General features: G+C 35.6%; 1 protein-coding gene across 1 annotated transcript in view; it reads right to left on the bottom strand.

Moving 5' to 3' along the window:
• Positions 1 to 27,097, bottom strand: part of PLCZ1 (phospholipase C zeta 1) — a 49,129-nt gene that overhangs the window by 12,292 nt on the left and 9,740 nt on the right. Inside the window, exons 4-9 of the mRNA XM_088528434.1 lie at positions 22,577 to 22,778; positions 20,892 to 21,036; positions 19,026 to 19,178; positions 8,804 to 9,031; positions 6,768 to 6,924; positions 5,561 to 5,677 (exon numbers count right to left, since the gene is read on the bottom strand). Of these exons, the coding sequence (XP_088384560.1) occupies positions 5,561 to 5,677; positions 6,768 to 6,924; positions 8,804 to 9,031; positions 19,026 to 19,178; positions 20,892 to 21,036; positions 22,577 to 22,778 (1,002 nt within the window). The remainder of the gene's footprint in view (positions 1 to 5,560; positions 5,678 to 6,767; positions 6,925 to 8,803; positions 9,032 to 19,025; positions 19,179 to 20,891; positions 21,037 to 22,576; positions 22,779 to 27,097) is intronic.

The following is a 27,097-nucleotide window of genomic DNA, read 5'->3' as shown; positions in this document are numbered from 1 at the left end:
CAAAGGAGGACAGACTATTACATAATGAAAAATGGTCAGCCATTAGATGTACCAGGAAGAAAACACTCATTTAACAGAAACCACATACTCAGTGGGACTAATTTTATAAGTAGTAAACACATTTTATCAAAATAAAATATGCTAATACTGTCATTATCTGAATGATAAATACAATATTAATTTCTAAGCCCTATGTATACATTGATTTTCACAACATCCTCAAGTGAAAACAATGCTTCCTTTGAAATATCATTCAATGTAAAGTGCATTCTGGTGGAGTCCACATAAGAGAAACCCAGCGCTTACTACAATATGCTGAGATGTAGGGAAGATACTAGGTGCTCTATCACCAGGAGGCAGAGCATGAGATCTGAGAAAAGCAAGGAATGCACTGACTTCTAAACGCTTGTTTCTTCCTGGTCTCTTGGAGAAGATAGAAAGGCTTTATTATTATTATTATTAATAATAATACATAAATGCAAAGAATTTGGTCAAGCTATATACTTCGCACTGCAGAGTAAAATAAGGTTTTGTCCGAATATATGAAAATAAATAAATAAATAAAACTATTATTGCACACTCCTTTAATGAGAAGAGCCAGTGATTTTCCTTAAATTCTATCCTACTACTTCTTAAATTTGGCACTACGTCATATGAACATAGTGTTCAAAAAGGTTGTGAGGATTTCTAATCTTTCCTTGATAAAGCATAACATATTTAGTTGATCTCAGGGAAAAAAAAAATCTATTTTCTCTAGTTTTGCCATTTGACCAGAAAGACAGTAAAAGAGAAAAAATATTGTTTCCCAGCAGACATACAACAACTGAAAATTTCCAAGTAAATTACAGAGCCTCTGCCTGCTCTTTTCATTATTAGGCTTTTCAAATTCTGGCTGTTTTTCAAGTTTCTATTCACTCAAAAATCTAGTAAGATCAAACTGACAGCGAGTTGCAGCTGCATATATGGGACGTAATAAGATCTAAATAACTGTGTTTCTTTTTCCAAGGTATCTTCTAAGGTTAAATTCAGAACGCACTAGAGAAGCCCTTTTAGCCCGTCTTTCTATGCACTAATTTTTGCCATATTACTGAGTGCAAGATTTAGCCACAAAACAGATGTGTTATTGCTAACCTACCTTTCAGTCTTAAGGCTGAAAGCAAAGATTTGATTTAATAATTCTGTCATACAAGCAGTGTCACTTTCTTAGTGGCTCATAAATTTGTATGCATGCTCTTGAAAACATATGCTTTATTTGGGCTCTTCTAACACAAAATTCTGTACCTGACAAATCATGATTTTTTCATATAACTTATTTCACGTTCTGGTCATTCCTGTAAACTGTTACAATGTAGAGGAATAACTGGGTTTTTTTGCACCAATGCAAAGGACACACTTGAAAGGATGTTAAGCATCGTTTTATTTTTCACTGAGGTTTCACTTTTCTCAGTGAATATAATACATTTGATATCTGTTTATTTAAATAACAGTCCTGAATTTTCTTTCTATGCATAAATCTTTACTTTCCATTTTATTTAGTAAATAAAAAAGAGATTCGGATGTGCCAAACCAGTTCTCTCCAGTGTTGTGCTGCAGTTGTATGCATGAGGCATACTAATTTTTTTTCAGACTGTAAAAAGTTATTTTAGGTAGTTTTCTCCAGTTTTGTTCACAAAACCTGTTCTGTTTCTTTGGGCCTCATTTTTCAGAGAATGGGAAGGGAGTGCATGGTGAAATCCAGCAGCAAGTTTATGGAAGCCCGGAATGGTTTACTCTGGCTTCTTGTTTATTTTCCTACGGAAGCAGGGTTCACACAATTAGATAATTCTCATCCTCCATCATAACAAATCTTAAACCTGTGGGACCATTTCAGCCAGCTTTAGTGGAACGCCAGAGTGCTTTGAGTTCGTATGTTCTTAGCAGTTTAGAAAAAATTTCTGGCAAAGACAAGACTTAAGATATTTCCTTTGCTCAGCCAGAAGAGTGAGGGATGTCAAGGGAAGCCAAGGGATTTTGAGGAGGGTGAACCAGCAGATATGGGGAGGATTAAAGGAGCTGATGGAGGGGAAATGTAAAGAGGGAGAAAGGTGAGGGTCCTGTGGAGATTTTTAGGGGAGTAGTTAAAAAGAGCTTGAAAAGGCTTAATTCTGTTTCTGGGATGGAGGGAGCAGTGGCAGGCTGACACAGGAGATGTGTGAGGCATATGGAGACAGCACCCAGAATTAAAAAAAGAAATCTTTGTTAAATCAGAGCAAGGGCATCAGCATGAGATTCCCTGAGTGGAGCTTTGAGAGTTGCATTTTGGAGCACCATCATATTTCTGCCAAACACTTATCCAAAACAAGTTAGGGAATCAAGATTAGATCTGACATGCCTTGGAAATAATATATGCAAAGACTTGCTTATAATCAGCGTACTCCCAGGAGAGAAATGTTTCTCTAAATGAAGATTCGAGCGATGTGACCAAGAGGGCAGATCTAACCGCTTCCTGTTTAATACTGCCAGGAATGTGCCCACATCCCCCCATACAGTAAAAGTTGTACGTTTAGGACACAAATCTTCAGAACTAGTTAGCTTTAAAATATACTCTGATTCAATAGTAAATGTAGTCATTTTGAAAAACTTCAGTCCTGTACAGAATCTTCTTTGCAGAAATCATTATAGAGATGAAGGGGCCTCCTCCACAAGAAGCTGGAAATACAGCCCTTAAACTGCAATATGATAGGGCCTGGGTGATAAACTCAGTTTAAAACTAAGCACCTCTGTCCGGCACTTCCTAGAAATATGAACAAACTTACTGGTCCTTAACATGGAGAGATGCTCGAGAGAGCAGCAGCGCGGGGGAACGCTCTCGCGATAGCATCATCTAACTGAGGATCCTAACTGAGGATAAACCACTAGGACAGAACATAACCAAACAAATTTGACATGGTAGAGTCATGACAGCAAGTTGCTTCCAGCAATATCTCATCCAAGGCCAAATCAGCACCATAAACAATATGTATAATGACACAGATACAAACCAAAATTATACTAGCTAGTATATTTTACATCTGCTTTAGCCTTAAAAGTATATATCACTACAACAGTGAGTAGGCAAAGCCAAAGTTATGACAGCAGGACAGCTACTGAAGTATTTTAACTTCTGGGTATGGTTCAATTATTTCACTGAACAGACAGCTCTGGCTGGATGGTTTCAGGCCAGCTCCCACATTACTGAAATCCTGTGTCATTGGCAGCATGGCATAGCTTGGGCTGGCCCAGCACACAGCAAGAAATTCAGGCTTGAGGTAGTGCCTCAAGCTGGGGCCATGGAAGTGGGAGCAGCAACTCACACAGTAAAGGCTGTGGCACGATGCTCCCTTTACCTTCTGTAGTTGTAGGAGAGCACCAGGGGAAATACTACATATCAGCAACCTAAGTATAAATGCCAAAGAATGAAATAGTATTCGCAGGCACATTTGATTGGAACTAGCACACTATTAACACTAGCCCAGTGCCTGAGAAGGCAACTTGAAGACAACGATATTTTGTCCAGAGGGAAACAAGTGAAAAAGAGAGCCTAGAGCGAGGCTGCACATAAACACCCAGGCCCCGCCGGCCCTGCAGGTGCAGGCGAAGCTGTGCTGCACCACGACGCCCGACGACCGCCATCACCTCCCAGACGGGCCCGACCAGCGCCATCACCTCCCAGACGGGCCCAACCACCGCCATCACCTCCCAGACATGTCCAACCACTGCCATCACCTCCCAGACGGGCCCGACCACCGCCATCACCTCCCAGACGGGCCCGACCACTGCCATCACCTCCCAGACGGGCCGACCACCGCCATCACCTCCCAGACGGGCCCGACCACTGCCATCACCTCCCAGACAGGCAGCCGCAGGCCAGCGGCCCTGCTCACCCCTGGGCACCCATGGTGCAGGGTCAGAATAAAAGGCAGAATATCTATGGCCGCAGAAAGGATTATACCCGACTTTAGCTAGGATGGAAGAAGGGGGAGCACAGTGGCTTAGAAGGGGATTTTGTAACTGAGGATCTTTTAAACTTAAGAAGAAAAAGACAAAGCGGAGCTTGTATCCGAAGTTATACGTGCTTACAGGTGAGAGGTTTTCCAATGCCTGCCGAGCAGAGAATTCATGCTTATTTTTAACTTTCTCAAATTAAAGACTAACCCAAAGAGAATCAGAAGCTACTGTTATTTCACTGCTCAGGGGAAAAAATAAACTTGTTCAGAAAATGTGGGTGATAAATTTAATTTGCTTGTGTCCAGTCACTACGGATATTAGCAGCATTTCCAGAGGCGGTTTTTGGTATTCTGCTGACCAGGAGCATGAGTTCTTCTTTGTAGGAGCACATATACTACTTACAATAATTTGAAAGTTCTTGTCATCAGTATTAAGTGCTGTGTCCACATCAGCTGCGTCTGTGCCATCCCAGTCACATAAGATAGGCGAAAAATTCAAAACATCCTTCAGGTGAGGATTTCACTGCTGTGGGAAAATTTCTAAGCACATATCTATCTTTCCATCACCTCTTCTATGACTATAGGGCCATCCTTAAGAGAAAGCAAAAGCAACTGCATTCATACAGCTCCAATCTTTAGCTAAATTTGCAGTTTCTTCTACTTTCTTGCCAACTGCAAAAGCAGCTATAAAGTGGGTTAAACTCCAGCTGGGCAAGGAAGCAATTAAAAAAATAAAAATAAAAAAAAATCATTCCGTCAAGAAGATGCTCTAGTCTTACCTTGAAAACAGCTGACAAGCAAGCATTGAGGTTGTGAAAATGGATTAATACAGAATAGAAATGAATATAATCTATTTTAATTTTCTTGAAGGTATATTGCAAAGTATCCTGTCTTACAGTAGAGCGCTTAATGCATAACATGCTCACTTTTACCTCAAACATAAGGAAACTCATTTAACATCATAATTTCAACCAAAACAGGCAAGCAGGCAAAATATGAATTATTGTTTAGACTCTTCTTACAGAAAACCACAGAGAAATATAGAATTGTTAATAAAACAGGAAATTATATGAAGATAAAGAAGAACACTGTGTTTTAGCTATTTAAAGTTTTCTATGTACATATATATATTGCCACAGTATTTTAAATGATAAAACCATGCTTTACTTAGTCTTAGGGCTGGGAGTAGTACAAAATAAGATTCATAGGCTAATAACTTTGTGTTGCTTTTAGCAATGTTTTTCTTAGTATACAATAGCAAATTATCCATGGTAATTTAAAGGAATCAATGAATCATAATAATCGGGGATATCTGGGATGAGACTACAACTATTAAAGGCGAGTGATACTTATAATCAATTAGAATTAGATGTACTTAATTACAAAAGCAAATAACTGACAGCATTGTTTTAGTAATTCTATACCCAAATTCATGGATTTTGCTGGGATATGTAGACGGAAGGAGCAGTTTACATAATAGAAAATGAAAGTGATGCCACTAAGGAAAGATAACTAATATTACATTAAAAAAAAAAAAAGCCTTCAGTAAGTGTTTGTATGGCCGTGAATACAAAAGCATCTGCAAATGCACCTACCCATTTGACAACCGACATTCCAGAATTCCTGAGGGTTGTAATTTGAAGAGTTCGTTCTTGTTCCTTTGGGATAGATTCTTGTAATGAACCTCGCAGTATGTGCAATAAACTCCTGAGCTGAAAATAGTGATAAAACACTTGGGTTGGTCTTGGGTAAGACAAACTTAATTAATAGCTTAGTGTTTGAAATGCATCCTATCTGAATAAATAATCTGATGTAGCAATTTTTTATCTTTGACACAGTCAGTACTCAGGTATTAAGTCATTTCTATGCATGTCTTGTTGCATAGTGGTATAGGCCACTCTGATATATGGCTAAAATCCTATTTTTAAAATTTCCAGTGTGATAGTGTAGGGTAGACTTTTGCTAACAGTTCAACGATTGATTGAGAATCCCTTCTTCAGGGAGAAATTCTTCACCTCTTTCTTTGGTAAATGCATGTTTTTTACATTTATACCCATAGTGCTTTCTTGAAAAATTGGAAGGATAAAAAAACAGGAAATTGATAATAAAACTAGGCATTTTTAATTTGTTTAATAGGGAATATATATCTGTGTGTGTGTATATATATATATTCTAAGACAATCTGAGCTTCATTGCTGTTCTGAGGTTTATATACAATAAATGAATAATCTCAAACCCAATGAACAATGCCTCACTGGCACTTAATTGGTACATCTGTACCTTCAGAAGAGGCTAGCTATTGAAGTGAATTGATTTTCTTACTCCTAGCAATGTGTCTGCCTAGAAAGGTATAAACTACACAGACTTGGAACACCTGGAATGATTTCTATGCACGCTATTCCAACTGAGTAACTAACCAAAAAGCTTTAGGTTTCCAAGACTACCACACTGCTTCTTTCCACCATCACACTATCCCCTTTCATATTCACTGTTTTGCTAGACACACTGGAAGGCTGCCTATGGATAGCTGGCAAGAGTTGTCATACATATTCTATATTATGTTAATATTTGTTTTTATTAAAAGATATTAATTTAAAACAATGCTGAGTTCAACTGTTGCTTTGAAAACCAGCTGAAATGTAAAAATGCAGTGCAAATGACAGACTATTTCAAAACCAATGTCATAAAAAATCACCAAATAAAACTGAAAGATATATATCTCCTGAAGTTTATCAGTTCTTTCAGTGACTAAACAGTGAACCATGACAATATCGTAACTTTCATCTGATTAAATGAAAATACCTGAATGCTTTGCAAATTTTCGTGCTCGAGTCTCTCCAATTGAGTTATTTTCATAACACTTCTGACTTTCTCGTGACTGCTCAAAGCTTTCAAACTTCTGAGATTTGGTGTAAATCACAAGATCTGACAACTCAATGGCAATTTTTATCTTCTTCATCTATGAACCATAACATGAAATAATAATATGAAATAATGGAAGAATATACATATTACATTATCACATATTTTACTATTATTATTAACAATATGGAGGATTAAGATCATTTTCGATGCCTAAAATTTGAAAAATGTATCATGGTTAGTGAATATTTAGCCTAAAATATGACTTTTAGCAGTAAAAGAAATATTTGATTTAGCCAGAAACAATTAAGATTATTGTAACTGTGCTCATTATAGTCATGTGGGGTAAATGGAGGGACATTTCCAGTGCCTCCTGCTACAGTGATCTCTAGGATCCCTGCATTTCAGATAGATTGGTACATATACTACTGTCGTTTACCATCGTTTGCACCATTTATTCATATCTAAAATATATGTCCAGTTTTACGTCACTATGTGACCTCTTCACTTGTCTTTACCTGTGAGCTAATCAGTGGTAGTAGCCAGCAAGGAGCTGATGCTGCCGATGATGTTTACTTTCCATTAAACCTTCTGAAGACAAATTCCTACCTGAAATTGTTTGTCAGCTTGTGGTCCTTAGACTACACAAGAAACCAAAGTGCTTTGCTTATTCTGGGGCTATATTCCCTGCAGAGCAGTAAGAGTCTATCAGCACAGAACTGATAGATAATTTGACTCTCTGGATGCCAAGGGCATCTCTAGGGTATCTCTCTGGGGTGTGAATTCAATACTCTTCCATCATCTAACTGAGCATAGAGGGATCCCTAAACCCTGGCCTCTTTTGCCTATAAAACATCACCAGACTTTCTGCTGTGGCTTGTTGTTGCAACAAGGTGTTTAAAATATATGTGACCCTGCTAATACATGTGACCCTCGTAGTCACAAATTTGGCCTTCTCTGCTTCAGGCGGACTCCAGATGTCCTCAGAATTTTTCCTTGTCATCTCTCTATATTTGATGGAAGGAAAAAACAGAAGAAAAGTCCATGGCCTTCAAGTCATTGAGATAAAAGTGCCGGAGAGAAACCCACTGCCTGTCAGCACAAACACGGAATCAGGAGGAGTGTTGTCAGTCTCTACCTGTTTAGATAATCAGACCACGATGTGCAAAATTCACTGGATACTGTGTATTTCCTGCCTGCCTATAAAACTTGAAGAAAGCAGTTTTAAAGCCGATGGAGCAACAGATTTCTATGGCAAAGAATGGAAACTTGGTGGGGGGAAAAAAAGAAAAGGAAAAGTACAATCTGAGTATCAAAGAAATAAAAAAGAAATTGCAGCCCATTTCTACAGTGTTTCTTCAGGAGTAATATTCAGTGTTAAGTATTTCCATGATAAACACAATGCCCTTTCCCTTATCCTAAGTGCTCAAAAAAAAATTCTTCGGGCAGCCAGAAGTCTGCATCTTATTTCACTTAAATCCAGATTGCAAGAAAACAGGTGAATGCAATGTTTTCCAAATCTCCAGGACAGACCGCTGGGCTGCAGGAAGGAACAGACAGAAGATGACTGTCCTCCACCACTAGGATCCACTAAACCTTGATTAGCTGCCATGCAGAAGGGCCATGAGTCCAACAGAGCTGTCAGACAGTCTTACACTGGCCTGTTGCACTACCGAGCGCCTGGGTACAAGCACCAAATTGACTGTGATAGCTGCAGGTGGAATTTAGGATGGGAGGACAGGGAAGGGCTGGATCCTAGATTATGTTCCTCTTTTCTTCAGAGTGTCTCATAAGAATCAAGAACCCCACAAAACCCCAAGTTGACAAATATTATTTTGAAATGTATTTGAAATGTATAATTTTGAATTACTTTATGTTGAAATAATACATTCCTTCTCTTAAAAAAAAAAGAAAAAAAAAAAAAAAGATGCACTTCCAAATGTTCTCCAAATTCAGCTGAGAAAGGAGGTTTTTACCTTTGGCTTTTTTCGAGGTGGGGGAGTAGATTCACTTTCACATTTTCTTTTTGGTGACTCTGTCGTTGGGCTTAATGGGGTTCTTTCATCTCCCTCCTCTTCATCAGAAGCATGTACCTCTTCTATAATTTCCCCTGTCTCACCATGACTGTCTTGACCCTTCCTGAGAATAGTTTCCTCAAGTGTTCCAACTTTCTTATTTTTTATCAGTATTTTGAATTTTAATGCCTGTGAAAAAGAGGTTACACAATAACAACTAGAATGGACTAATTATAGATTTTCAGATCAAGAAAATGTTTTAACTGCTTTCAATAATTGATAATTAAGCAAAGTAACAACACAGTAAAGATGGATTTCCGTGAGGGAAGATTCAAAAACAAGCATATATGTAAAAACAATTTGGGCATAAAAGTACACCGAAGACTACAAAAATCTAACCACACGGAAAAAAAGACAAAATAAATAAAAATAAATAAAAAAATAAAAAAATAAAAACCTCTGCCCAGATGGAGAAGCTAAGAAGTAAGGCAGATGTCAGAGGTGATGGCCAGGTAGGACACAAGCTGTTTGTTTTTTCACTGTCTATAAATATATTTTTAAATATAATCATATAAACATTTATCTGATATTCTTTTGAAACTGTTTTTTAACTAGTTTTGCAGTTGACAGAAGTTTATTACCTTTTTTGATTAGTGCATTAGTGTAAATCTGTGGTGTACCTCCACATAAGTTTTCCTTACATTATCAGTATCTAGGATACAGTGGACCTTCATGCTGATCTTATCCATTCAGTAATATTAACTTAACAGAAATTGGTAATTTGTTGTCAAAGCAGCTTCTCTGTGTGTCATCTCTAAATGGGCAGGTTTCACATAAAATTAAGAGAACTCTTACTCTCTGAAAGGACTATTATTTACACTAATTTCAATGTGCTTTCATTGAGTGAAAGACTGAGTGAGCTATAGAAATAGCCAAAGGATTCTTTCTTTTTCGTTTATCTTTTTCATCTAGTAGATGCTCATTAATTCAATGAAGAGTACAGGATCATTTCACAAGTAGCATCACAGCTTCTACCAGAAAAAAAACCTGGAAACATCATTAAAGAATAGCATTTTCAAAAAGATTAGCTTTAATATATAAATCTGATAAGGGTAATATTATATTAATAATTTACTGTAACTTTACTGTAAAACATCCATTATATAATAATATTCATGTTCACCTCTGTACATGGTAACTGCCAGTGAGTAGCAGGACTTATTTAGACTCTTGGACAAAGGAAATCTCAGAAGCCCCTTTAAGTTTCATTTGGTAAAGTTTTAAAAAAACAAGGAATATGCGCACAGTAAATAAAGCATACCTGAACTTACACATGTGTGTCAAATATGACATTTTAAGCTATCCAAGTATGAAAAGCATGAATGATAGAAATACAGTTACTATAGTAGAAATGACTAGAGCTGTAGGCAGAAAATAGACCTTCCATTTATTTATTTAGCAATCCCCCTAGCTGATCATTTCCCTGTCACTTCAGATTTTGTATTAGGATCAAGTTTGTCAGTACGCAAGTGGATGAGATATCCTGTGTTTAATTTCTATCAATGTCATGGTAGTGTAAGATTTGATTAATCTCTCTGCAAGGGTGATCCTGAATATGGATGCACTTTAACATCTCCCTCATTACTTATTGATGTACTCATTCTTTTTCTGTGATATTTTTAGAAGAGCTTTAATATGAGTAATACTTCTTATATTTTAAAGAGTTCTGCATTTTCCTTTGTATTTTCATATTTCCTGATACTTAACCCTTTTGGTCTTGTATTTTGATGTTCATAGATCAGATTTAATTCTAAAAATCAGGAAAGACCTGGTACAGAAGGGATGGAAAATATTTTTAAGGATATTTTAATGCCCCTGGTATGCAAATTTATTTAATTTTTAAAAAAGAGCACAGCCTGTGTAATTATACAAAAATAGGCCTTAATGTTTTAAGGCAAATGCTTGCTAAAATTCTGCTTATAAGCTGTTGGCAAAGATGTAAACACCCGAAGGTAGGACAATCATTTCCTTTTTTTCATGGACGATAATTTTAAAATTATATCTTTCTTTTCAAAGAGTGTTTCTTGTTGCAGAAAATATTCTGTAGTAAGGATAAATTTTGCTATTTCCTTGGCCAGAAGCAGATCCCCATAATAGCCAACCAAAATCACTGAAACTGAACCATGAACTGAGAAAGGCACGCTATACATCTTAAGACTAAGCTTCAAATAAATCTGCAAAAACAATTATAATAAATGTATGGTTACGAAATCAGTGACTAAGTGAAATTTGTATGCTTTAATCGGTAATCAGCATGTTAATCAGGTGGCATCTCTCTTGTACAAATATGTTTAAATCTTACAAACAGATCATCTGCTGAAAGTGTGAATGTTGGTAATAACTTTGTTCTTACGGTTTAAGTATAAAATACAAATATTTTTAAAGTACATATATGTTTATTAAATAGTTATATATAAAGTGTAATCATTTCAGTTCCATTTCAGCTTGGTTAGCTATTATTGGGATCTGCCTCTGGCCAAACAGATCTTTCTTACAGCATAATGAACTCTTAAAGACTAGCATAGACAAAAACCACCAGACACCATCAGCTGGAAAAAATGATTTAAATATTTAAAGCAACAAAACTTAGCCCTTGTTTTAAACAGGTGTTCTAGTTCAGGTTTTGGGGATCACAGAATCAGCACAGCTGAACTAATACAAGACTCCAGCACAAAGTCACAAGCATTTTGCCATGGATTAGACAAAATTACCACACAGACTATTATAAATAATGTAAGAAGGGCCAGAATTCAGATCAAAGTAACACAAGAGAATAAATTCTTGGATTGTGACATGAACATTAAAATGAAAGAAATGCTTCTCCTACTTAAATTTAGCATGTTCTGCCCTCTTCTCTCCTGGGTAACCTAAGGTGCATAGTAAAAAGAATATCAAATCCTGAAAGCCTGCCTAAGCACGAAAGATAAAAACAGTTTAGTTTTACATAATTTTCTATTTCAAGCGTTATGTTAATGTTTTTACAGATATGTGGTAAAGATGGGACACCTTTTGGGAAGTCTTACACAGATGAAGTTCTCCAGGCATTGACAAAATTTATCTTGAATGAAAATAATAGGACACTATTGTTAAGTATCAGCATTCTTTGATGATTCAAGAAGAGGATGATACTTTTACTGGGAATATAAGACAACAAAGCATGCCTAACAAAGCTGTAGGTAACTGGGAAGGGGGACATGGGCAGACAAATTTCCTGGCTGACTTGACACAATCCTTGGTTAAAAATGTGTATGCTCCAAGATAAATGTGTTTTTAAAAACAGCATGTAAAACCTTTTTCTTTCTCATTCTCCTAATCTAGTTAAACTTTTCAAAAACTTCTCTATAATAGAGTTAGTGGAACAAAGATATCCTTCTTTTGGGGGATGTAATGTCAAAAATCCTAACCAGTCAACAAATCTGAGAGAGAAACTAAAATTGAAAGGACACAAGTGAGTAATAGACCATTAATGAACAGCACCAAGCACCCTTTTCCTTCACATGTTTTTCTGGTGCACTTTCTTGGGAATATTATCATCTAGCATGTTATTAAAGAGGAAAAGATAAGTCTAGTTAAGCCTGAAAGCTATCCAAGACCCAAAATCTGAGATGAACTGATTTTCAGCCAGTGAATTTTACCCAAGTTTTGTCCAGCATTGTGAACTCTTAAATTGAATGAAGCAGGAGGTTTTGGTACTAGGATTGGCTGGATCATGCATCATCATTGCAGTATCAGCAATACTCTGTCCCATTTTACCTGAGGACTCTACCATATATAAGGGAAGTACAAAAAGTATAGTTTTCCTGACTGACTTTCTCAACCATGTGATCAAAAAGAAAACTTCTGACAGTTTTCTGACAGTCATCTTCTCTCAGAGAAAGAGTCAAGGCCACCAAGAGTCAGCCTTGCAACTGTCAAGGCAAAAAGATTGATTTAGGGATGTCACTGATCCTAAAATATAGTGCAAATAAGACTGTCATATTATTTTCTACTCATGATTCAAGCATCTGCAATGACTTCGGGGTCAGAGAGCTGCAAGGGCTAGCATCTCCGCAGGGAAAGGCAAGCTAGGAGCTGAGAATGACAGCAAGATAGGCATGGGACAGTGACCTTGCAAACATGCAGTGCGGGTAAGCACAGCAAGTCTGACAATGGTAACTAAATTCAGTCAGCAATCCAGTGACTGCCAGACAAGTCTGCAGTGACAAGGCAGGTCCAAATGCAGGCCAAGAAGAACAGAATGATTGAAATAGGAAGGCATCTCTTGGGATTGTGCAGTCCAAAACCTTTTCTCAAGCAGGGGCACCTAGGCTGTGTCCAGTTGGGTTTTAAATATCTCCAATATAGAGACTCTACAACCTCTTCAGGCAAGCTTCTTCAAGTGTTGGACCACTGTTACAGTAGAAGTTTTCCTATATTTTGTGGAATTTACTGTATTTCAATTCGTGCCTGATATCTCTAACCCTTTCACTGGAAACCACTTAGAGGATTCTTGCTCTGTCAGGTCCTCTGTCCCCAGTCAGGTATTTAAACACATTTATAAATCCCCTCAAGATCCCTTTTCCAAGAAAAACAGTGCCAGCTGACTCAGCTTCTCCTCACAGGGAAAATGCTTTGAGACTCTAATTATCTCAATGGCCTTTGCTGGATTTGTTGCAGTAGGAGAGTAGGTCCATGTCTCTCCTGCACTGGGGAGCCAACAAGGGGACCCAGTACTTCAGAGAGATACAGTCTCACTACTGCTGACTAGAGGGTAAAGAACACCTCCCTCTGCCTGCTGGTGATGCTTTTGCTCATGTGGCCCAGGCTGCTGTTGGCCACCTTTGCCACAAAGGCATGTTGCTTGTTTATGTTGTCTGACAGGACCCCCAGGTCCTTTCCCAAAAAGCTATTTTCCAGCCAATCAGCCTTCAGCCTGTGCTGTGCATGAGGTTACCAGTCCCCATATGCCCAACAAGGCAAGGAAACCGGCAAGACAAGATCGGGGACAATAAGGTATAAGGGCACACACTGAGTATTTACAGTGTAGGTTAACAACCCGGTGAAACACCAGGGCTGATCTTGCACCCAGGCAGCAAAACCCACGGTGGATGAGTTGAAAGGAAGTTGCAGAAAGTGATTACAAAGAAAGATAGTTACAGGTTGGTCAGGGCAACTAGCACTGGAGGCCCTCATGCTCAGATTCCCTAGCAAAATGCACGAAGCTCTGAGGAAAACACCCTTCCCAGAAGAAGGGACTGGTTTTTATGCACTAAATAAAATTTTAACCTCAAACCTATGTGGTTGTTATAAGATATGGCACTGGTATTGTCTGTGATTATGATACTGCCTAACACAAGGAAGATGTTCCCAACAGGTCCAACAGTCCATACACTTTGAGGAAACAATGTTTCTCCAAGGTCTTTCACTTTCAGCCTGCAGAATGTACTACCAGACAGGAAGGTGGCAACTGTGACTAGGCATATTTATGATGTATGGATATAAAAGTCTGCACAAACATTTGTGCAATGCAGAGAGGCCTAAATACTCTTTGAGGGTCACAGTAGTGCAGAAACAAATCTGGCAGATTCTGGCCTCTGTAAAGAACATGAACATTGTAGAGTTCAATGCCCTGGGCATGTAGAAATCAGGTGATACTAGAGCCTAGAAGAGCCAGAAATTCTATAATAAGCAATACTGCACTTGTTATTTTTGAGGGCATCATCTAGGTGTGTTAAATTTTCAAGATATTTCTTCTCAGTTAATATTTTATATTAGTATTAATAACTTAATATTAATAATAAGCACCATGGACAGATTGAAAGGCAAGACTGGACTGAAAGTATATTTCATACGCTGAGAAGCAAAGACATTTCTGAAGTGAAGACTTGATCTAGAAATTTTTGTGTGCTACTTGTCGGTCAAAAAGATATAAACTAGTGCTATTGCTAAAGCAACAGAATTGCATATGCTAGAGTAATCTTACTACTGAATATCTGAATTAAAATCATCATCTCCTGCTTTTTCAATAACAAGGAAATAAGAATATAAAACTCTATAAGGGGATAGGAGACAAGAGTTCAGAAATGCTTAGACTGAGAAGTGAATAATATAACCACAGGTTAATGAATCTATTACTTTTTTGTCAGATAATATAGACAGTCAATAAAAACCTATTTTTCAGAAATTATATAGAGCCAGGTACAATCACACTTTGACAGCTTCTCAGCAAGACAGGACCTCATGGAGAAAGGAAGAAAGGTCTATATAAATGTGAATCTCTTAGGCATACCCTTGCATGTTGATATTGAGGACTGTAATGAGGATATGGTTCACCCAGGCTTGTGCATTCTGGGAAAACAGTAACTGCAAAAGGGAAGCTCCTAATTTGTATAATTGAGAAGACACAGCTGCAGAAAATGATGAAAGAGGAGTTCTGACTATGGGGTTAGTTAGTTTCCCCCTAATAATAGGATTTGAAATGCCCAGGGTGTATCAATTTGGGGTCCAGCACTGTGGAGTCCTTCACTGAATCCTTATCAAGGAGATTATTAAATGAGTCCTTACATTTAGATAGCATGCCTTTAATTAATGTGAAGAAACCTTGGAGACTGTGGCCAAAAGTGGTCCTGAACAGCCACAGCATAGCAATTGATTTGGCAGCTGGGAAGAAACGTTAAAGACTTGTAAAATAATCACTGCTGCCACTTCACACTCAGCTAACAATGTATCAACACACAAAACTTTGTGATAGAAAACTGCAAAAAATTACATATTCCAAAGCAGTTCGTGTATATATTACGTCAACAGTGTAAGGTAGTGCCTTTATTAAAAGCATCAGTGCACTTGTAGGGCATTGGAAGGAAATGGAAGGAAAGCACTGTAACTCTTATCTTAATATTTTATTTTTTCAGCACTGAATAATTTATTTCATAGAAATATATACATAGTAAAGTGACTTAAAATGTACGCACCTTCATACTCAGCTGCTTTAGTATAACATATTCTATTAACTCATTTATAATTAATCAAAGTGAATATTTTTGCATATAAACAATTTACCATCAACTTCTATTTTGCTTAATAAAAGTAGGTGTGACAGTCTACAAAAAAGCCACACCAAAGAAAATATAATCTAAAATTAACATTTAGAACAGAGTTTTCAAACATATAAAATAAACACACTAAGGAAAAAGCTAATAATCTAGGTGAAAGGATAGATTTTGGTCATAAAACTTGCCGAACAGGACACTACAAAGAAATCTTAGGACCTGTTGCTTGTCTAAACAGGAACATATACAATATTGCTGTTATTACATATTTATTTAATATCTAATGGCAGATCCAGGTTCATATATGAATATAGATGAGTTACAAAAAACAGTTTCAAACAAGGAAATTGATTTCAAAGCTTTCCGTTTATATTGAGCATGAATATAATATAGATATATAAATACACCTGCAAGAATTCTCTTGTAAAAGTAACTTTGTAGGCAGGTCCACCATTTCCACTGGCTAGTGATCTTAGTAAGCCTCGTAGCTTTTTCAAGACGGGCTGTTAGGGATATCAGGCCATATTCAGCTTCAGAGCAAGTGTATTTATTGCACTTGAGCCATGTTAATGAGGTATTTTCTATTCTGTTGAATCAATTCCATACCCAAGTAGTTACAAAGAACTGTAATTGCCCCAATATTTTTATACTCTACTAAACATATATTAGAAATCTGTTAACAAAATGTTAACATGTTAACAAAATTAAAAACTCTTTTTTTTTTTCCGTTTTTTTTAATTGATCATTTATGGTTCTGTAATATTTCTTTGGTACTGCTTAAGTAAAGCAGACTTATCTGACTCATTGAAATGACAATGAATTTATCCAGGCTTTCAGCATACATCAAATCAGAGCTTTAGGGATGTTGTGCAACTTCTTTGATCATGGACCAAAAATGATTCTTCAAAATGATGCTAGCCAAAAGTCAAGTTTTCTACTATATTTACAAATTCAGTCCTAACTGCATAGTCATGCAGTCATTTGCCATGGCAAAATAAAATCCAAACTGCTTTTTACATGTTTGATCAGACCAGCTAACTGAAATGGAGATGACTCTAATCCTTGTTCATTCTCAACAGAATGATTCATTAAATTCACTCTTATTTTGTAAATCAGTTGGGGACACTAGTAGCTCTTATAGTGGAATACATCTGACAACTTTAAAATATTAAAAATCAAATGAAATTAATATCAAATTAATCAGCATACATTACTAATAGGTAATAGGATGAGTAACTGTGGAAGTTTATATAGAGCTGACTTCAGAAAATTCTGGGCTATGGAAATATGAAGTATATATTCCCTAAGTCCAGTAATTATTCTGAAGGCGACATATCCCACAGAAAGGAATATTTTTAGTATGCAATTCTGATGTGGTACACCAATTCAGTGCTTGCTGCAGAGGACACATGATCCTTGAACAGCACTGAGACTGAATGAAGATATGCTATGAGATGATTTTAAGCAAAGTCTCACATTTAACACATTTTTTCTCTTAATTTACAGCACAATTTTCAAGGTTGCAAATTAAAATTAGGCAGTGTGATATACTACACACTATCCTCTACAATGTTGGCTTATTGAGTAATTTATTAAGATGTACTAAAATATATTTATAACAACATTGTTATGAAAATAATCCTGCATGGTAATGCATTAGCAAGTCTTCTGGGCAGGTCACTTCAGAAAATAAGCAAATGCTTTTTTTCATGATAGATCCTTTACAAAAATAGTTGTGTGTTTGCGTGTGGTGTTTTTTCCCTAAGAAAATGTTTCCTGCCGTTTCAAACTGGTGACTCCCTATTTGAAATAAAATACTCTCTTTGTTCCCTTACAGGCACTGTAAAGAAAGAGTAGAAAATCTATTACTGGTAACAGTTATAAGCATTTTTTTTTTCTGCGTGCACTTATTTATTTTTTGCAAGAGATTTTTTTTTAAAAAAACCTCTTTTGACCTTGAAAGAAAATTATGAGTGAAGAATAGAACAGTAGGAATTTATTTGTTTTAGTTACTAATAAAATTTTCAGCACCCATCTAATTGCCTTTTCTGACTTCATATCCCATGGGTCTCAAGCCACAGCTGAGAAACACTGACTTAGGGACAAACACACACAGAAAGAGAGTATGCCTTTGGTAACATATCGCGATGAAATATTTCCATCAACATTTTTATGAACAAAAATATATATATTTGGGTTTCCATTTCAATAACTTGTTCAGGTTTCAGGAAATTCTTTCAGTCTAAGAAACAAAAAACAAATTAGCAAAAAACAGATAAAAGCAATATTTAAAGTATTTTGACTTCTTGGTTCAAAGCATAATGTTGTTTAAAAATTTATACTTTGTTTCCTTTTTTAAAACTTGAAGACACTGCAAGTTTCATATCATGTTGAAGAGAATGGTTCAGTTTAATCTTGAAATGTAGACTTTAGTGATCAACAGAAATTCTGAAAGATGCTTATTACAGCGTATTTGTCCAGTAATTTGAAATTTCCAAAATAAAATTAATCAACTGTTTGCATAGCTCTCAGATTCAGAGTTCTTATTCAGTGATATTTCTACAACTTGGGGCAAGTCATTTAACTTCTCTGCAAATAAATGTGCCCTCTTTAAAGGCAGATTCTCTTACTAGCATGGCTCACAATAATAAGACACCTTATTGGAGCTGCCATATTACCATATAAAATAAACTTTAGTTAGCTGCATTTGATATAATATAAAAACAAAGGTTTAATGTTTACCAAGCCTCAGAAATTGGAATCCTGTGAACCAGAAAGTCTAAGGCTCTGCAAAATGTTAGTGTTATCCTTTTCATATGTATGTTTCCAGGTTGTACTGGAAACAGTTTTCCTTTAAACATAGCTTTCTGTATCAACCCACATGATTTTAATTTTGCTTTTTTGTTGTTGTCTTTCCTTTTATTTTTTTCATATGCTCTTTGCGTTGTATAATTATTTCTGTTTAATTATCTGAAGTCCATTTCAGACACTAGATAAAGCATGGTAATTAATCCATTTTCAGAAGATTCTGAAGAAAAACTGCATTAGGTTGTCTTTTTCCCTATCTTCTACAGAGAAAGATACAAAGTTGTTACCTCAGGAGAAGGTAGTTCAGTTGGCACTTCATCATTAATTGCTGAAGAAAGAAGTTTGCTGCCCAGAATATTCTCTAAATAGTCTGCCATTACTTCTTGTTGCTTGGGGCTGCAGTGATTCTCCAAAGACAGGACAACTGGATACTCAGAAGCCTGAAATATAATTTGAAGGTTATTATGACTAATAAAAAAGAAGAAAACTACTGAGTTCCTCAAAATATCTTACAAAAGGCACTTGGTAATTTGCATTTTCTGTGGTTTTTAAAATATTCAGAATGTAGAGCAGTTGTTTCAGTAATAACAAAACAAAAGGCTTACAATATTTATGGAAGAGTAAAAGGTATAATTGATAGATTAATTATAAGCGGGAGAAAAAAAATGATGTTCAGAAAGTTAAGGGCAGTTAGAACCATAAATGGCATGTGTAGAGATGAAAGATAAAATAATAGGGAAACCGAGTAGAGATCAGTTAGGAAGGATACAACGGTTCATTAATAATAAACAGGTGAAATTTATGCTAATAATGCATATTGAAGTATTTTTGTCAAATAAGCAACAGAAAACCATTTGTTGGAGGCATTTCAGATACTGACTAATGTTGAGTGTGAAGAAATTAGAGAGAAAATAAGAGCTGAATCAAGCAAAAGTCAGGTTGATTCAATTCCAGAGGACAGGCTACAGGCTTCTCCCAGAAAGTAGGATTTGTCACAAATATACTAGCTCAGCTGATGTAAAGAAATTCTAAAGAATGATGCCTTGACTGCTGCATGCCTGGAACATGTTTCTCAACAGATGAATTCATGGAAAAAATAAAAATAAAAAGCAGTGGTAATAACTAAGACCTTCTATTCCTAAAAAAATATTTCCTTTGGACCTATAAGCTATATCACCTCGAACTGCTCTTACAATTCTGTTGACTAAGTAATTCCAAGTGCCTCTTAAATGAAGCTTGTATTATAGCAATCTACAATACTCTGTGTATTGGCAAAACCAAGTGAGTTATATCTAAAGTGCCATGAAGAACAGCAAAATAAAATCATATTTTGTGCTTATTGTCTTCTAATATCAGACTCATTTGATTTTATATAGAAAACAAAAATAAAACTGGACTCCAAAAACGCTGTATGTGTGCATGGATATATTATGCATATAAAAATGCATATATCAGCATATGTGTATATATGCATAAACACACAATGCAAAACTGGCCTGAATTTAAGGGTTATCATAAGTCTTTCAGCACTTATTCTTCAGCAGGAGTTATGCCAGACAACTCTATAACATACAGAGACAGCACCAAAAGATTATCAGCTTTTGTTCTTAGGGATGTTACTTTAATGAGCTATCTAACAAAAAATAACCAGAGATGGAAACCATTAAGAGGCCTTGAATTTTAAAGTGGTAAAGATACTTAAAGATCAGAGTAAGACTCAAAAGCAGCTGTAATCTAACCTGTTCTTTTCTATATACCTTGCAAAGTGAAACACAGAACATAAGACAGAATAGTAGCAACAGAAGAATAAGTAAAAACAAATGTAAAATGAAAAGATATATAAAAAAAAAACTAAACTGTACTTAACCTATATTCAGATGACCTCAAGTGAAAATATCACCTAATAAAGTAAGATCTTCTGAATTTACTGTCCCAAGTTTAATTTATAATCAATATCAGCAAATAAGTTACTATTTGCTTTTAAAGAACAGGTGGCACACTTTCCTCCTAGTTCATTTCAATAGAACTACTGCCACAATATAATGTCTCCATTTCTTGTCTTCTTCCCCTGGGGAAACTTAGACAACATGCATATCTAACAACTTCATTAAAGCCATCATAACTTTTCAACCAATGTATCTATATATACTTACCGCAAATGCATATTTTTCTATCACCTGAATTACAGAACTAAAAGAAATTTTACTCGTTAAAGTGTGACCATGATACACAACGGGATCGTTGTGTGAGCCATCCCAGCAGTCAATTTCCAGGCAGCGACATCCTTTCAGCAGAGCACTTCAAAAGAACAGCAGAAACTATTTTACAGTCAAATTAAAATATCACATTTTCTTATATATGTTGTTGTATTTCTGATTATATGCCCGCTGAATAATTACAAAAAAACAGTCTATCTTCACAAAAGAAAATAAATCCTACCAAATTATAGAGATATGAAACCAAACTATATTTTCTGTTGTTTATCTTATGCATGTTAGGTAATAAACTTTATTATTGTATTGAGAAGGAAGGTATATTGTGTGAATATCCTTCTTTAAAAGATTAAAAATGAGAGACAAAGTTATAAAGAAAACAATTTTGAAATGCTGGCAAACAGTTTCTTGAAATAGAAATGCTTGTACGCTTTCTATTATTAATATTATTCCAAGACTATGTAAATATTTTAAAAAACACTGTACTTAAAAAGTATCAGCAACCCACTTAAGAGAGTTGGGTTGTATTTGGTGGTGGATTTTTTTTTTTTTTTGAATAATTCAATTGCTCCAGCACATCTTATTTCTAAAAGAAAAGCCCTAAATGGATGCCCTAAATTTACTCTGTTTGAAGTTTTAAGAAGTTAATGTACTTCTTTAATATCCTAGGTTTCTAGCACTTGTCTTGCAACCAGTGTAAATGTTCTTGTAGAGTATTTTACCTAGATACCAATCTCTCCTTTACATGTTGCCCTTTGTCTTGCTAACAATATCTTAAAAGGCCTCTATCTGGATATGTCCTTATGTTATCATTTTGCATTTCCTTTACACCAGCAATAACTAAGCAGAAAGAGAAGAGGATTTTATAAGACGTCTATAATTATTTTAAGCCATGCAGTATTTACCACACATCATTTTTAGCATTGTTCGAAAACATTCACTAGTGCTCTTGATTGTTGCAAGTCATCAGAGAACATACAGAGCAAATTTCTGTCCCTATTCCTTTTGACTTTACCACATAACCCATTTTTCTCCATTTATGTTCACTTTTTCTCAATGCTTTTTTTGTCAATAAGGCATTCTGCTTTCCCTTTCCTCTTGGGAGTCATATGCTGCACATTCAAATACAAAGTTTCTTATCCTTCCAGACTACCATAGTGCCCACATAACCCTTTGGTTTTTCCTACCAAATTGATTGCATTGCAATATACGCTGTTCTCAGATATCCTTGACACACCCCGCCATCCTGGGCCCCTAAGGGCTGTGCAAAGATATAGATCAGGCTAGAGCTGGTCAAGAAATCTTACATTTTTCCAGGGAGTTACTTACTGTTGTATGGCATGTTGAAATCAAAAACTGATTTAATTATATATTGTACAGCATGTTATAGATGTCATTTGCTGCAAGGTAGATTTTATGGATGCAAGTGCAAAATTAGATCTTTTTCAGACCAAGAACAGATGGTTTGGCAAATATATTGAAATATGTACACACAAAATAAAGTACCACTCACATTTTCCACTTGATTTTTTTGTCCTTTACTGCCAAACTACATTCCATATGAGGTAGTATTCATTAAAAAAAAGCTAAAGAGTATTTTCTAAAAATTAAAAATATCTAAGTACCTGGCATAGCCCCATAAATGACTGGGCCCTATTAGTTGGTCTGATATCAAATAGGTGTTGTGAGAAGATGAAATAAAATAATCACATAATGGCCGGTTCATATCTTGGTAGACAATCTTGTGATCTTTTCTAAATATTGAACAGTCTTCTGAGTTCAAGTATCTTACAAATCCTTCAAACGACATCTCCCTTCTTTTCCTCACTGAACGAAAAGAAAGCAAAAAAAATCCCGTATAAATTTAAATGGATGGTTATGTCTGTATACTTGCCATAATTTGACCAATTCTAAACATTTCTAAAGGTAATGGATCATAGCTATTCCCTGCATTTTTTAATTAATACAGAACAACATAAATGAAAACATTCTGGAGATTATGAAGTTCAAAATTATGAGATGCAGTATATGAAAATGTTCTAATGCTTTTATTCTTCTATGAGCATCAGGAAGAAAAGTCCTGCTGCAACAGTTCTGCTAAAATACAAAAGAAAGTATTTGCTGTTGTTTATTTTTAAAAAGCAATATGCCAGTCAATAGACAAAAATAACTTTTCTTCCTCTGTGGAAAGAAAAGAAATTATTCTCCAAAAGGTCAATCAAATACTGGTGAAAAAACCTTGCAGAAACTATGATTCCCACTAGCAAACATTTTCCTCAATAGTGAAAAATTCCAAATAGATACAGATGAAATATTATTTAAATTAGAATAATTTAAAGTAAAAATAGCATTTCAGCAAAATAAATGTCTGGTTACAAAGATGAACAGCAAATCAAGGATATTGTATTATTGTCTCTATAACAAAATGTGCTAATTGCCATCATACCAGTATATTTATTCCATTTGTTTTGTTTTTAACTGATTTAATGTCAAACAGATCCATTATACTGCCAACTGCTGCTCCAGTGTCATACTTCAAAAGATATAATTTTGCAAATAATATAATTTCTGAAGTCATCTTTGCTTTGAAATGTAGCCTAGTTTGAATTAGTCAAGGGTTTTTCCTGTTTTTTGTTGCAAAATAACCTTTTCACGAAGCAGTTATTTTTGTCAGCATAGTAGGATGGGGATGTTTAAGCAGTAACTAAACAAAGGTTACTTTATGGTTACAATGGCTTAAAGAGGTCAATCTTTACAAAATTTGCCAAAAAAAGCAAACCTTTCTCTGACCTGTTAATTCTCAAAACATTTATAAGAATTCTGATTTACAGAATAGAGTTGCAATAATCAATCTTTAATTAGTCTTACTGACTAAAAGTTTTGTATCCAAATAAGAAGTCATTAAAATCATTCTGAAGAAGACAATACAAAGAAAATAAATATTTCTACATTGTCCATTCTTTTGAAGTAGGAAACTTTGCAAAGTTTTAAAAAACTAAATGGAAAAAGAAAGGAAATGATGGAGACCTTCCAAAGACTGGTCACACACACACTGTTCTCTTTAAACACACAAATGCCATTTCTAGCAGACTTCTGTCTAACCTATTCTTAAAGACATCCCCACCAGTGAAGAATCTCCACATTCCATAGAAAAAAAGAAACACTTCAGTGCCTTAGTAATCTTACTGCTAGAGCATTTTCCTTAACATTTGCCCTGAATCTTCCTTACTGTACATTGTCCGTTGTCTTTTGTACTATTCCCCTCTGTATCTCAGACTCCTATGTGTGTGAAGACTGCTGTCATGCCTCCTCTCAGCCCATTGCTTTCTCAAAGAAACAAATCCGGTTCACTTAATCTTTCTGTTTAGGTTAGATTTTCCTAGAATTCTGTCTGTTTTCATTGTACTTTTTGACTCCTTCCAATTGGCCAACATCCTGATGTGTGATGTCCTTACATAGAACACAGGGCTTTTCCTTACAGAACTTCATGCCTTTATTTTTTTTCTATATTACTTCTCCAATTTGTCAAGATGATTTTGTTCCCTAAAATGCTCAAAATTCTTCTCTATTGGTTTCAAATCTAAGTTAGTAAGAAAACTTTCTATTCTATCATCAGTTCATCAATGCCATTACTGAAGTCTGAATCTCAAGACAGTGCTCAGTGAAACCTCAGACTCATGTAACCTTTTATGTTGGCTCCAAATCACTGATGTTTATCTTTGAAGATTAATTTTCTAATGAGTTTTGTATCTACAAAATGAGTTTTGTATTTTTGCCTGCCTCCTTAAGATGCTTATGAAAATGCAAAAGAATGCTGAAGGCATATTTACCATCAATGTATGAAGTCCAGTTTTCTCTTGTCCACTTTGTTATTCTGTTATTGAAGGAAACTAGACATAATTTCTTTCTTCAGGAAACGTTCCTACTACCTTTTGGCTGTTTATTCATTTATTATGTTTTCCAATATTCTTCTGGGATCTGACTGGTATCTAGTTCCCTGGATTTTCCCTTTTTAAATTATGTGCTACATTTGACCTTTCTTCTTTCAATTCATCATCCATTCAGCATGAGTTGTCAAAAATGATCTGTATTGGGTGAGTTTGCTACCATCAGTTTTAAGAACTCATGGATTAGTCAGTCTGTCCTCCCTGATGTGAAATTATTTAAGTCATTAAAAATGTTTTACATTGTTCTTTCCGTATTTTTGGCTAAGATGTTACTCTGGTCTCATTAATAATGATAGCGACTTTATACCTCAGTAGTGGATCAATATTATCCTGGTTTTCCTTTTAATGAGCCTGCTTGCAGAATGACCTGTTGTTAACGCGGTGTCTCTTGATAGTTGTGTCTTGTTTAGTATCTTGTCTGTTTTGATCTATCCACATGCTCATGTTATATGTTTTTTCCTCTTTTTCTTCTTCTCATCCTCTTTGGATAGTTGGTAATGAAATTTAATGATATTCTTTTCTTTCAATTAAATTATGAAAAAGTGTGGTGAAAGTTTTTCCTAAAACTGGGTATTTACATGACCCATCTGAATTCTTTCAGGTCTCATAAAGCAGGGTCCAGCCATTCTCTCAGTCAAGATTTTTAATCATCTTTTCATTTCACCTGATTTTTATTAAATCTTCGGGAATCTGAACGAAGCACCCATCTTCTCTGTCAAATTTGATTTAAATTGGTGAATGGCTTCTAACGAGCACACAGCTGTCACACACACGCATGCACATAGAAAAGCAAATTTAAAAGATCACATACGCTAAGAATAAACTAATGATTTTTTTTTTTATTCCCAAACACATTCTGGATCATTCAAATTCTTTATCTGACCAAACATAAGATGCAGCAGGCTTATGCAATTATCTACAAAGTAAGCAAGCTTCTCAATGCAGGATTGTGCTTTTGACCTGTTTTTGTGCTGTCTAGCAGCAAAATGCCTAGAAAAGAGCAGGGTCTTGGAAAGGCAGTGTACTGCAAATAATAACTGGATCCATCTTCCTATCCTCGTCTTGTTTCTAACCTCATGCAAATGTTTAAGAATGTGCCATAATAAAAACAGATATATAAAATCTTATTAAAAAAGCGATAAAGTGCATTTGGTTACTATGAAATTTTTTTCTTTAATCTCAAAAAATCAAGATTCCTATTTGAAATTTATAATGAAGTGAAGAGATAATAAGGTTTTTGCAGAACAAAACAGACATGTGGATGTTTTGGGGAGACAACTGTCAGGCATGATCCACATTCACTTACAGTCTTAGAATCACTTCCTAAAAATGGCTCCCTAAGCCAAAAATGGAAGCTTTAGCACACACAAAAAAATTGAACATGTAGCCTTTTTCCATTTTAAATTGTATACTAAGAATGGAAAAGCAATGTATTCCATATTTTTCCTGAACTAACCAAAGTATCCTTCAGAGGTTTCAGGCTCAATAGGAAAGAAAATTCTTCTCCTTGAGCATGCAAATGTTATGAATGGACTAAAAGTTATTGATCAACTTTTCAATGCTGTGTGCATATATAAAAATCTAGTCACTATTTTTATTTTCATCTTGACACACCAATGCTATCAAGTTTATCAGATAGTGGTTGTTATTAGTAGCCAACTGCTCAATCAAGTGTCACAATCTCCCCTTTTCACTTACAGCAAATGTATACGCGAAGGCTAGTAGATCAGTCTAAGAGATCATCCTGATGAATATTTTACACCAAATTCAGACTGACAGTTGCACAAAATGATCTATTACTACACATACACATTACATATGAATCAATGATCATGTCAGTCATGTCTGGAACTTTCCACTAACTACCTCTGACTGGGAATCAAAGGAGCATGAACAATACAGCTGTTATTTCATTCAATATAATTATTCCAATCACAAGATTAACAATTTGTTCACAGATGAAGAAACAACAAAAAAAAATGACTTAGCATTTGAAACTTAAACCAGACAAAAATTAAAGCTGTAGAGATCTTATGTGACCCTTATGAAACTCAGGAAGTGTGGTTTAGGTGAGTGCTAAGTGGAGTGGATCAAGAACTGGCTGGATGGCAGAGCTCAGAGGGTTGTGATAAACAGCACCAAGTCTAGGCCTGTGCCTAGAAGTGGGTCCAGTGCTATTCGACTTGGATGACTCAATCA

Source organism: Tinamus guttatus, unplaced genomic scaffold (genome assembly GCF_059628265.1).
Source record: "Tinamus guttatus ecotype Peru unplaced genomic scaffold, ASM5962826v1 Tinamus_guttatus_pri_ptg000308l, whole genome shotgun sequence".
Taxonomy (NCBI): domain Eukaryota; kingdom Metazoa; phylum Chordata; class Aves; order Tinamiformes; family Tinamidae; genus Tinamus; species Tinamus guttatus.
This window is presented reverse-complemented; position numbering and strand designations above follow the sequence as displayed.